Source organism: Pavona decussata, unplaced genomic scaffold (assembly GCF_977016875.1).
Source record: "Pavona decussata unplaced genomic scaffold, jaPavDecu1.1 SCAFFOLD_175, whole genome shotgun sequence".
Taxonomy (NCBI): Eukaryota; Metazoa; Cnidaria; class Anthozoa; order Scleractinia; family Agariciidae; genus Pavona; species Pavona decussata.
In genome coordinates this window covers 2,350,723-2,364,842 of record NW_028145586.1, presented here as the reverse complement: position 1 = coordinate 2,364,842, position 14,120 = coordinate 2,350,723, and the positions used below count along the sequence as shown (strand labels likewise).

General features: G+C 38.9%; 1 protein-coding gene across 1 annotated transcript; it reads right to left on the bottom strand.

Moving 5' to 3' along the window:
- Positions 1-9,488: 9,488 nt before the first annotated feature.
- On the bottom strand, positions 9,489-12,315 carry LOC146463647 (uncharacterized). The gene is made up of 2 exons (XM_085084117.1): positions 11,017-12,315; positions 9,489-10,964 (listed from the first exon to the last, which is right to left on the bottom strand). Exon 1 carries the CDS (start codon positions 11,638-11,640, stop codon positions 11,257-11,259), a length of 384 nt encoding a protein of 127 aa, XP_084940243.1. The 5' UTR covers positions 11,641-12,315; the 3' UTR covers positions 9,489-10,964; positions 11,017-11,256.
- Positions 12,316-14,120: the final 1,805 nt, after the last annotated feature.

Here is a 14,120-nt window from a genome sequence, read left to right as displayed (position 1 = left end):
TTTATTCTAGAACCGTAAAGGTACATGGAAATTTCCATTTACCTTTGCATTCTAGAACCGTAAAGGAACACGGAAATTTCCATGTACCTTTGCATTGTAGAACAGTAAAGGTACACGGAAATTTCCATGTACCTTTGCATTCTAGAATCGTAAAGGTATACCAACTGTCTAACCTGGAATAGAACGGGCGAAAAGTTAAGCATTTTGAAATAAATTTCCTTTCACTGTATTAAATTGGAAGGAAAATGATAAAATGAGCTAATATTTACCGGATGAAGTAAAAACATGGCAAAATAATAAGCATTTTTGTTAAATATTGCCACCTTTAAAACTCTTTGGAGAGGAAATGGCACGAAAATGACTAAAATAGCTTAATATTACCAGAAAATCGCCGTTTTAGAATATCCCCGATGGTTTTAGAACGTGTTATAGATTTATTTACTGCTAAGAATATTCAGTTCAAAATTACATACAAACTGTCATTTGTGTTTCGGGTTCATTTATTATGCATAAAACTTTGTTTAAAAAAAGCGTGCGCACGTGCACAGCAAAAGCAGAGTTGTCATGATTTTTTTAATCAAAACATGGATCGCTTAAAAAAGCTTTCAAACTTTTAAATACTAACATTTATTTAGCTGTATAGGAAGTTTTGAAGCTCTTTGTGATGTACTTAGATATGTTGTGTGGATAGCTTGGTGCTTGAATAAATATGAAGTACTCAGAAGGGAACTGGATTCCTATTCAGGCAATAAGTTGGCTTGCTTTTTTTTATAGCCGAAGACGGATTAGCTGGGCTCGAGGAGAGCGACGTCATTTCGCCGAGTAAACAAGGTATTTAGAAGTTTACTTTTTCGCTAATTAATTTGTTATTGTCTAAGTTTATATTAAGTTCGATTCCAATGCGGCGTTAAATTTAATTTTTTATAACGAATTATTATAGGGCCACACGTTCATGTTGAAACGGTTGATTTAAGTGGTTTTCACATGAACGTCAACGATCGCAGACGGTCGAAAAATCTGTCACCAAAAATTCTGCGATCATCTTATATCAAAGAGACTTGTCGCTTGTGATCTGTTATCATGATCACAGGCGATCGTAAAGGTAGAACGCCGTCTAACACAAGTACAAACTGTCTTTTTCAAGCATTCTCATATTTCGCCAGTCCGTAAAATCCGAACTAAAATAGTTCTGCACGGGCATTAGAAGTATTGGTACATCTCTTCGTCATATCGGCAAAACAATCGTTATTTTGCCTTCAAAGTTTTATGAAGAAAGTGAGCTCAATTCAGCTCCTGGCCGGGCAACTCCGCTTCAAGTTGAACGAGTTGGAATTATCACGAAATAGTTAAATAGTATTTATTTTTTCGTGTAACTATTCACGCGAAACAACCGCTTTTGACAATTCCAACAGTCGTTCGTTGCGTGGCAACCACAAGCGAGTGGCTAGCCCTATCTCCCCCTCCCCCAACACACGAGACCTATGCAGCAACGTTTGTGAACTGAGCAGAAAACAGGCAAGGCACAAAGCCACAAAACACCGCTACATATTTTCATTTCGCGCGTTCCGTTGGCTCTGAACGTGAACTCATTTCCCGGGAGGTGGGGTGGGGGAGGCGAAAATTCTAGTACAGTTTTTGGGGGGTTCCTTTGGCCAACCCCTCTCCCCTCCCCCCACGCATGGGTAAATAGCGAGTCCATACAATTTCTAATCTTCCCGTCAAAAACCCAAGCATGAGTGCTCTGCCGAGAATAAAACTTATATTCCGGCAAGGCCTGTGTGCGAAAAACAAAGAAACAATTTTTGTTGAAGGATTGTTTATTTCTCATATCGCATTTGATTGCGCGCTCAAAAACATCATGTAAATGTCCACCGACCAATCAAAGGCCGCACCCTTGTATAACGTCACTTTCATGGCTTAAAGTTAAACGCCGGTTTTTTTTTCTGCTCAAATTTACCTTATGTTCATCATAAAAGCAGGCAATATTTACCTAACTTTATAGAAATATTTTTACAATGTCATTTCACGCATTACGCCACGTCTTACGTCTCGTATTGTTAAAGTTAAATACTGCCAGGACCTTTTAGTCTTCTAGTCTCTGATTCCACTGTTTCTCGAGATAAGTTCGTAACGGCCAGCGAAACGAGACTCAACTTACGATAATGTTTGCTAGTCGGTTAAAATCGGTTAAAAACGATTTTCTTTTTACACTTGATTCTGTCGAACACAAAGTTGTCGTTATTAATGGTCGTTAATCGGTTTAAAACCGCTTTCTTTTTACAATTCTGTCGAACACAAAGTTGTCGTTAAAAGCCCATCGACAAGTCTTGTATCTGAATGGTCCTTCAACGCATTGAATAGTTGAAACTGAGAAGTTGATATCTTCTCTTGTGTGTGTTTTTCTTCATAAAGGTCAAGCAAAGTCTTATGTCTGGACTCCGAGCTCCTAACATCGACGCACCGACTATAAAACAGTTCTTCTTCAACTTTCCCGCAAGGCAGAGACAATTTTCGTTGCACAATTCTTTCTTCTACACGAAGACACGTGTTTGGATTGTTCTGTGGTGTCTTGCTCTGTGAAGTCTCCAATCTGCTTCTTGAGATGATAGTTTGAAACATAACAAGGTCACTACTGGTTCTTTGATCTTTGTCAATCGCGTTATGTCGCCTCTTTTTCTTTTCCCGGGCTGTCATCCTGTCCTTGTTTTTCACCAAAAGCTTCAAAGTCTTGAACATGGTTTTGAATGGTGTTGCAGAACCCAAGGCTTCCTCCACGCTTATGAATTGCATGTTGAGATGTGTTTATCCTACTGAGCACGGAACATCAACCTCTTTAATTTTATTCGTTTATCCTTGTTCCTATCCCGTACTTCTATTTTTAGAGTCACGTTCCACTTTTTTCTGACATTTTCAATACGTCATAGACGGTCATTCATTTACCCATCATGCAATCAGCTAGGTCAAGAATGGCGGGAATTCGCTTGCTGCGTAACCACATATAAACCCTAACAAGCTTATTTTAAGAAGGCTTAAAGGCGTTTATTACACAGCATGCATCTAAATGGTTAACAAGAAAACAGGGAATTCCTTCGTGGACTGACTGAAGTTGTTTATCTCGAAAATATAATCAAGACAACACGAAAAGCATGGAACCGTCTCGTAACTTCTAGGTTCTCTTTATCTTGAGATCAATCGATGCTCAGGAAGTTGCAAAATCAACAGTATTCCAGTGGTCACTTATCTCACGAGCACTCCTCGTAAAGTAAACAGTTAAAATAAACGTGACCTCTCCTCTGCTTGCCGCAGCGAAAACCGTAAGGGATTAAAAATAACCGAGCTTCGCAAACACGTTAAATGATATGAAAATACCCTTTCCAAAAGTGCTTCAAAACTAAGTTGGGTTCGAATCGACCAAAACTTGGTGCGAATCGGCTGTCAGCAAACCGACCTCCCTCCCGTAAGTGGAGTTTTCTGTTGCACTTGGGACCGCATTTGGCTTAGTGGAGGTGGGCGATTACGGGGGATTAAGAGTACATTGTCTTTGTGTTAAAATGGGACCATTAAGGTTAGCATCGGAGAGGTTTCCGCCCACGGGCGATATCCGTTCGCGGAGTTTCGACTGTACTAGAAAACGTTGTAAGGTATTGCTTTGCTCAACCTGCCGTGAACTGGCCCGCCAATGGAGAGAAATTTTCGCTCTCTTGACGAATGAAGTACAATAAACTTATTTAGAGGGCTGTAAGAAGTTTGCCAGATCAATACGCAGCCTGCGCAATACAATGATGCAGGGAATTTGTTCGTGGTAGTTCGACGTTGTTTCCCTTTTTCTTTGCCACCCATGAAAAGAACGAAAAAAACGAAACGAAAGAGAGGTCACGTTAGCAACCTCCAGATTCTCGTTATCTTCATTTCGATCAACATTGAAAAGGTTTTTAATCAGCAGCTTAACTTCCAATTGACAAATTCACTGGTTGAGGGTGCATTCTCGAAACATTAGTTTTTAAAGCTATGATTTACACACAAATCACTATTTCTTAATCATTATTCCACCTTGTAATTGAGTTCTTAACCCACCATACGAGATTTTTGACCCTGTGGATCCTGTGGATGGTTATATCTTCATAAAAATAGCTATGAAAGAAACAACTAACAAAAACGTGCTCTCACAGACTCGACGCAGGAAATAGTTGCAGAGGAATAACCGATTAGGTCGTCATTGAGCTGTCTAGATGAATTTGCACCCCATTATTCTGTTTTTCCCTATGACGTTTAATTGAACCAAAAGAGATTATCGGGTTTTAAGGAATGTCAATCCCATCTTTGAAGATCCTTTGAGATAAGGGTAACCAAGCTGGTATGTCCTGTCCGTACTTAATCTGTTAAAAAGTTTCGGGCTTTTATCTGACTTCAAACGTCACACGGCCATCTATGCAAATGTATTTCTAGCGTTTGAGTCCTTGAACGAAACCCCGAAGCGTGAGCTACGAATTGAAAGCAATACAAATTTAGGGTCAGTTATTAAAAGACAGTTTAGACGGTGTTTTTCAAAACCACGTTCTAATCCATTTTTCAATTTTGACAAAAATCATATCTAAACATTGTCTATTGCCAACGGTTACAAGAAGGCTTGTATCCAAGGCTAGAAAACTATTTATCTACTTAAAATAAACCACTTATACACAGATTTGGAGGTCCACTGATTGTCTTAAGCCGGGGCCTAAGCTAGACTGACCCATGGTGTTTGTTTCCCACTGTCGTCGTTATTTCTCCTTTTAGCTCGTTCTAGGGGAGTGTACGATAATTGGATTCTGCTGATTCAGGTAAAGGTTGTTATGATGACGAAGTAGTATACCGGCAGAAATTCTATTAACGTCGGTGGACTGTACACACGCTCACCAAGAATTCTCAAAACTGTAAAATGATGTCAAGTGAGCGAGTTCTTTTTTTTTTTTTTTTTTTCTTTTTAGCTTTATAGCAAGAACTGTACTGATCCGATTAGATATAGTTGAGCTTTATAGTGCATAAGAACGATTTCCGTCTTGAACTCCTTATACCCGCTACGTGATCGACCAACCCAGCGTAGAGGCCTTTCAAGCCAACCTTGTGTCATTTTTATCTTCAGGTTCTGGCCACATTTACCTATTTTTAAAACATCTACAGTGGTGGGTTAACCTTTGTAGTTAGACTGATAGTAAAGATGAAATAAAAGAAGCTAAGCAAGTGGTTAACCGACAAAGTTCCGGGAGGAAATGCCTATAGAAATTTCTGATGGAACCTACCAGATCTCGAAAACTAAACCTTATATGATTTCATGGTTTTGACATCATATATTAAACCTTACTTTCTCATAGTTTCCAAGCCTTTTAGGAAAAACACCCTATTTAAGTCTTGTACTTTGGTGGTAGCAAGGATTGCGCAGTGGTGAGTGCACTCGCCTCCCAACAGTGTGACCCGGGTTCGATGAGTTCCGAACTCGGCGTCACATGTAGGTTGATCATGAGTTTGTTGTTAGTTCTCGTCCCGGGGTTCTCGTCCTTGTTCCGAGAAGACTTTGTCCGGATGCTCTGGTTTTTCCCCCCTCTCCTCAAAAACCAACATTTCAATTCCAATTCGATCTGGAAAGTGTCCCCAATTAGTACTCTGCGCTAAATACATTGCACTTAAATAAAGTCATTTATCTGTTTATTTACTGCCTCAAACCACACCCTCTGTGCCGTACGGATGATATGTAGTTTATATAGGGATTACCCCCTCCTGTACTTTGTACTGACCCAGGAGTTTCTAATGGGCTCCTGCCTGACCGTTTGCGTTGTTTACGTTTGCTTTTACTCCAAGTTAGTCCGCTATTGTTAAAATCAGTGTGCTGTCAAGTTAAGCTGCACGATCAATGCTACACTTATCGTATCCTTGCAATTTGTAAAAATCGTGAATTAAAGGAAAAAACAAAATTCTACTTTCCTTTGCAGCTACAAAAAAGCAAACGATTGACAACCGCAAACCTCCGGTTTTCGAGGATGATGTAAAATTGGGTGTTTGTAGTTGCCGTCACATTCTTAGTACTTCTGCTGTTCGTTCGAGCCTCGACACGTCATTTTTGTCAGAATAAAAGAATTCGCTCCTCCTCACACGCAAAAGAGAGAAATTAATAATAATAGTATTTGTTGAGCGCATTCTCTATATAAATGTTCGAATAAGCTTTGCATGATTGAAACCAAAGATAAATAAAGTTAGAGAACTCCTTGAAGGACACTTTAAGGGACTAATTTCTATAAAAAATCGTTTTCAATTTCAATTTAAAAATGTCAACAGAACTTGAGTTTCGCAGCTCTAGGGAAAGAGCATTCCAGAGCTTTGCACCAGCACTTGAAAATGCTCTCTAACCAAGTAAACGAACCGGTTTACGTAAATACTGTCCAATTTTAGCAACTGTCATCTTTTTTGTACCACGGCTGTTCTTTCAAGCCTCGACACATGTCATTCATTTGCCAGAATAGCGACTAGGAATCCTTTCCTCTCCACACGCAAATGGGAAGTCTTGAGCTTACAGAACAACGAAAGCTAATATAGTCTTTTGTCTTTCCTCACCACATCCTTGGCTTGAGGTTTAGAGACAAATTGAACTGGTCAATGACAACAGCGCCTGATAATTATTTTAAGGGTTTTCTATACTTCAACCGAGTTAATAGTTATTTTAAGAAAGATATATCAATTTATTTGCCCCCATCGTGCATTAACAATGAAACAGACAGGAGGCAAATCGTTCGTGATATCGCGATTGTTTACTTAACAATATCTGCACGCGAAAATAACCAAGGCACGGCCCAGAACGACTTGTTATCCTCACGTCAGGCTCATGTTCCTCCGTTATCCGCCGCGCGATCAGCGTTAGAAAGCTCCTTAACCAATTGACCTTTCATTTGTCAGTTAGGGTAACTTTACCGAAAAGTAGACATGCACTGCAAACAGTCACGGCATAAAATCGTTGTTTAATACTCACGGTATGAAATATGGGCTTCTAACTGACCGGGAGGGTTTTTACGAGCTGTATAACAACCTTCCCGACTGGTTTAAGATATTGCCACTGAATACATTCTTCTTTTTTAATTGAAATCTGGGAAGGCAACGTGAATGTAGCCATCATTATACCTAAAGGATTAAACCCCATCTTTGAGATTGTTGTGATAAGCGTAATGTTAATTGAGTGGACACATTCTTAACCTTTCAGCATTTTGCATGAGGCTCAACAGACCAGTTTTGTAGATATTCTAATCAAGTTTTCTGCGGATTCTGTATTGTATTTGTAGTGCACTGTTTACATGGCGCAAATTCAAATATAGATGCCCAATGGGCGTTTTAATTCAACTAAGAAGTGAGATCGCTCATCACCATGTAAATATGCACATGCTATTGTAGCTGCCCCTCCCAAACCGTGTATAAACATGAAAAGCCCCACGCCGCAACAATGACGGAGACCCACCCTTTTCAATCTCTTCGAACAGTGATGTTTATTATTTTGTTATTGCCATCAGTAGCTTTTGATGAAATACTATTCTGGCGTGCAGTGCACGTTCAGCACATCTTTAAAGTCATGTATATGTACAGTCTGCATTGGATTGTTTTCAGCTGACTAACAATTCAGTCTTACGACAGCACTTAGCAAACACGTGCTACAACGTTAAGACTACAACATCACGTTTCAGTAATTATGTTGCATTGGCACTCATTCGGCCCAAAAGGTTTTGCGTCACTTTGTTCTATGATTGGATGTAATTATTAACAGTGTAATTTCCTTTACGAAAGCATCGTAAATACTGGCCACCATCCCTTTATTCGCGTATTATTTTAGACATAAACAGAACGGCATGCAGGCATTTTCTTATCCGAAAACCCTGTTAATCCGACTAATGTTCATTAATACCCCGTGTACCAGATCTTGGCTTTTAATAACAAAAGCTTATGATGTGCTATGTTCTTAATCTCGGAAAACCTATTATCCGACCACACAGTAAATACAATCACATTTTTATAGCCGTCCACCGGTGATCATATTTACTACGTACGTACGGATTTTATTGTCTTGTTGAACATTGTATCGTTAGGCATAGCACGCCTTGACGAACATACGTGATTTTCAGTCGCTCCCATGACAATGCCAGAATGTTATTTATGACCCTTTAAAACATGCAGCGATGTTTGCTAGCCAGTTTAGCGAAATGTCCAGGGATACGTATTCAAGAGAAACACGTATCAACCTACACCCAAGGTTCCTTTGCGAAAAGTGGTTGGGTGAAGTGAAAGACCTTGGTAACGAGGTTTAGCAATGGTTGAACACGCATGCGCAGGAGCACGAAATGACATTGAAGTCTCTCCCAGATAGAGCGTTCCTTTTCACCAGCGTGCACCACAAAAGAGCATTCAATTTATGCTGATCTAAAACGTGCGCGGGCTCTGCCGAAAAAACTGCATTGGGGTTAAAATATTAAACAAACATGAAGTGAAAAGGAATAAAACGCGATAGATTTCGAAGTTTATTGCACTACTTATTGCAAAATGAAAACTGATTAAAATACTATGTAATGAATACAAAAGATGTTTTCCGCACGAATTAATGTACCTAAATCACCTGCGATTGCTGTGGGACACGCACCGTAGCTGGGCATTTTCGTAAAACCAACAACAGCTAGCCATAGTAAATTCGGCGAATAAAATTCCGTTTCCTATTACGTTCTGCAGCGAAAAAAGTTCAGCTGAAGCATCCCAACAGATCAATCTGTATTAGTTCACACAAATATCTTTCAAAGGGCAGAAAACGGTCTGGTAACACACAAGACAACATTTTAAGTATTCAGTTGCATAAATGTTTTTGTTGCATGGGTACCGCTGAAAAATCACCTGGAGGATAAACGACTTGGCAGTGGAAGAATGTCTGGGTAGCTTTGCGATTAAAATTTAAATACGGAGGGTACTTTGTTGATAAAATCCTTCCAATTAGAACGTATTATAATTAACTTAACGAGAGAAAAAAAAACTGGTCTGAAATGTAATAGTCACGAAAAGGTTTTGTGGTGATTTTAATCACGCTTGATTTAGTCTTAAGTAAAACCTAGAAGGAAAAAAAAAGTAGTTTGAAAGTTTCCTTAAGGTTGTAAACTTGATCTTTAAAGCAGGTTTTGCATTAATTCCGAGTAGATTTTTCGTGCCAAACCTTAAATGTGTCACAAGATATAAGGCCCTATTAACCTCGTGCACTTGCAGAAATTGCAATTTAAAAAGGAATATCGTTAATGTCTGGGTAATACTAGAATTATCCAAGCGAGAACCATCTGACCATAAACAAGAAATGCGTTACTTTTTAAAAAGACAAAGGCTTGCCGGTATTTGCGTCTTGTTTATGTGAGTTTGTGTGTGGCTTCGGATAAGAACTCAAACTGATAAGATAGATCATCGATATTGAATTTGTATGTACTTATTTTCTGCGCGAAAGTGTTTAAGTGACGGAAATGCTTGCGTATTCTTTGCAGCTCTCGAGAGCTTGTTGAAGATATTTAACATCAACAGCCCTTGTCATTAACACATTTGGTCGAAAAATCTCAAAAGAGCAGTCTTCTAGAACGGTCAGGCAGATACCGGAATTTATCCACTTGTCTGCCGTGCATCAAAAATAGATGTCAACACACACTGATGTAGTATGTTTGCAAGTAACACTGTCGGTGACCGCACCAGGGGTTTAAATTGAACAGCACCAGATATCACTTCTTCTAAGCTATTTTTTCATCTTTGCTGATCATTGACAGATTTATTTTAGTATTTTCTTTCTTCGTGATTCAGTTGCGTGACTAAAAGTGAAACTTATTTCGTGCTTTTTGCTGAAGTGAGTTGGGAGATGAAGGGAGTCGCGTGGATGAGGTGCTAATGACCTCCAATTAACAACAAAGCGTTTGGCGACAGGCTGCTTCTTTTACTTAAGCACGGAGACCATTTATACACGCAAGCTAAATCACGCTTTTTACTGTGGCAAAGGCACATAACATATGATGAAAGCAAACTGAAGGCAACTTTTCATGACAAAGTTAGTTCATATACAGACTCTTGCCATCGCTAACTTGGTTTGTGGAAACTTTGCAGCTGGATTCGACATGCACTTTCTCTTCACTGTCCGTTACATATTTCTCTTGACACAAGTTGGGAGAGTTTCATTTGCTTCAACATCAAGTCATGATCATCTTTGGTGATCATTTACTTTATTCTCATAACCGGTATACTTGATTGAGTAGTGCGGAAAATTGTATGGAGAACTTTGATGCTGGTCACTTTTTTAACTTGAAGGGTTTTAAGTTTGTTTGTCGTCATGTTACAGCATGTTAATAACAGAATGTCGAGCAAACGTTTTTGCGACTGGTGTTAAAACAAGTTAACTTGCGTTTGCAAAGGGCTTTTTGACAAAGAAGTAAGAAACAGCTTTAGTCCAATTTTAACTTGGTTTGCAATTTAATTGTTCCAGCAGCTGGTAACCTATGTCTAGTAATGGTGTAATGGTTGCACATCATTTCCAATATGATAACAATTTACGAACCAATAGCTGATCTCACTTAAGGATTTTTCTTTTCCACTCTTTGGAGTCACGTTGTGCTCCTTTATACAGCTAACAACATTGCCATTGAAGTATAAATTGAATAACTTTTACTTAATAAAAGTTCTCGGAAAACGAAAGTTGAATGTTTACCAAACAGTTGTTCGTCAAGAACTTGATAACCTTAAATGTTTTTAGTTCCATCGTTTTAAGAATTGTGTTTCTATTCACATCATTCCGTGAATAGAGGTTGCTAATTTATTTACTGAACTGTTAGAAACCTCCCAATATACTGTCTTGAATAGAGATATTGTATTCATGATACACTTTGCATGAAAACAAATGATCTTACTGTTACTGATAAAATATACTGATTATTATCTATTCTGGTTATCTTTACATCGTGAATATGCGCGCGTTTTGCCCCAAAGTTCATGTCTAAATACATTTTAAACGTTTGCTATACGCGGTTAATCTTTTCTCCTTTTTTTTTTTTAGTTTTAATTTTCTCGTTGTTGAATCCTTCTTTTCATAAGCTTAATCTAACCTGGTAGAATTATTGAATTATTACTTGCAATGTGTTCCACGCCTTTGAATTCTGCACATTGTTTATCACCCAGCGTTGATTCAGTTGTTTGTAGAATTCACGAGTCTTGTTCCCGCGTGATTTATTCATACAATGTGTATCACAATTCCGTGGAGCACAGTGTCGTTGTAAACAGTCCGTCGATTATTTCTGTGTCAACTTCAATCTCCGTAAGTGATTTCGCATTACGGAAAGTTCGAGGTCGCGGAGGTGTCTGTCTGTCCACAGGTGCGGGTGTCGTTGAATGCCTTCGTCTTCCCAGTATGTTCCTCTGTTTCTTGAGCAAGTTCTCTTGAGTTTTCCCAAACGACTCTTTCGTTATCTTCTGCTCAGTAACTGGTGTGTCCTTTGTATCCTTGCAAGACCTGATTGATTGCTGCAAGGTCACGCAGTTCTTTTCAGAGAGCGACATGGCAAAGATGCCCTGCGATACGCTTAACATGGCAGCTTGAGTGGGCGACGTTACTGATCCGTTAGACTTCATCCTTCGTCAGTAATAAAGCCAAGATTCACTTGAAACGAGTTCAGTTCAACTTGAACTTCTTCAAACTCTTTCTTCTGCGCCGACTTGTTGGCGTCTAGACTAGGACACGGATACCCCACCCCGGCAAGCTTCGTGCTTGATCAAGCGAAGTTTTCAGAAGGCTTGAGTTTTCAACGTCAGCTTGTTCCAGCTTTCACTCTTAAGCGGAGTATATCCGTACTGCACGCTAACGATTTGTGTGTATTTCTAATCTTTGTTAATCACATCAGTTAAGTTGTTTGCAAACATCAATGCTCTTTTGTTCTGTTTTTAGTATGGAGACAATTACTGTCACATTACTATCAGCAAAAATAGATCTTCATTAGCGAAAAGCATTGTGTCGGACCCCCTTTGTCCCTTCTAGAATGCAACTCGAAAAAAAATGAGACATAAGGTTGGACTTGTTTGTTGAATTTCTATTATCATTTATCACCTAACAGGTTTATATCTAGATTTGTCATCGCAGATATCTTCTCGGGTGAGAAGTTTAATCACATCTCTATCCTTTGAGGAACATGTGTTATCGTCTTGCAAAACACACCAATAATGTTTTTGTCAAGCCTCCCCGTCTGATTTCCGGTTTTTCTCGTTGATTCAGCTCATTACGTTTAGTGTACACATAGCCTGAGTCATGCTAGTTGGAGTTATTTTTTCAACTCGTAAAATTCTTTTCAAAACGACTCGAAGAAACGTTTACTTGATAACTTCACGAAAGTTGAAAAATATCCAGACGATGAAGATTTACAGTAGTGAAGGATGAGGTATAAAGGAAAGGAAAATTCAGACGGAATACATGTATCGGTATCGAGCTGCCATTGTCTAATTTGTTTACGGACTAGAGGAAATGAAGTGTAACTTATTATCCTACTTGCTTTTATTATTTAGAGAACCGTTATGTTTTAATGATTAGCTAAATATAAAACTACATGATTATTTTCATGTACTTCGTTTTTATCGACTCGACTGGGCTTTGTACACACGACGGTACTAAAGTTCAAATATCGTTACCGGATGTCAGAGGGCTAGTTACAGTAGCATCAAGAAGGGGTGCTATTAAAGCTGAAATTAATATAAGTTGTCACTCTTTAGGAATTTATCTACATCCACTTCCAATATAGGGGACTTTACTGCGAAATGAAAATACCAAGATCACAGCAAAGTGATGCTCAACAGTTTTCGCGAATGACCTACTCTACAACGTCAAAGTTAGCTGAAACCATAGGTTCTCCCCGGGGAAGCCAAAATGTGTGTGTGTGTTTTTTTTTTAAATCTATACATCGAATTTCTTAGGGTGGGACATACGATTATAGCTTATTTGAAGGAACACCTGTTGATTCTCCATTTCAAAAGTTAAACAGAGCAGACTTACGGCGAGGGGCGCGGGAGCTATAGGAGCCTGTTCCAGTTCAATTTTGTCAAAGAAAATAACGCCATAGTAGGGGAGGAATGTTATTAAATTCTGAAACATTTCATTTCTGACCTCATTAGCGAGATTTTGGACCAGCAGCGTGCATTGTTTCAGTTTGTCTCTATACTTATTAACATGATAATAATCAAAATAAGTTTTATCGTGTTAAACGTTATGGCGAATAGTATACTGTGTTTCCCTGTTTTTCAATTGTTTTCGCTTACAGTCAATTATCTTCCACTCTGTTTAATAGTCGGTAATAATTCGCAAATTAATCCGGCACGTCTTTTATATAGCTGTACATGTGATTTATCGTGACTGATCTTGAGTTTAAACGTTCCCTTCGACAATGTTCAGTTGATAAGAGCTGTAACGGTGGCGATACGGTCCGTGAAACAAACAGCAAACAGCGTGTTGAAGTTGACTGATTTGTGATGAATCCTTAGCACCTAAAAGGGACATTATCAGGGAGATTCTCTGTGTTTTGGTGAAAACCGCTCAAATATTTGACAAGCTATCTTTTCTCTAACGTCAAATTGTTCTTAGAGCACCATGGAGAAGCAAATGTTGAGCAGTTTTTCGAATTCTCCTGCGAAGAACAAAATTTGATCAGTTTTTGAGCGGTTTTCTCCAAAATACATAGGAATAGATTTTTACGAAGGTGACGACTTTTTAGAGTAAACAGGTTTCGGATGAAACTTCATCCATCTTCAGGCAACAGAACCCGCTAGTGGGTGTGATATAAATACAAGAAGGATACAATATAGCTAGCGGGTTCTGTTGCCTGTACTGAAGAAGGATGAACTTTCATGCCAAACATGTTAACTCTCAAAAGAAGTCGTAACCTTCATAAAAATTAATTCCTGTCCGCTGGGTGTACGGACAAAGGAAAAGCTTGAAAGAAAGGGACTATCTTTCAAGTTGCATTTCATTTCAATTCCGGCCATCTGCCGTTTCTGTGTAGTACTAACGGAGGGGGGAACCATTGAGTAAGGTTTCCATCGATGTAAGCTCCGAGTGATCCAAAATGGAG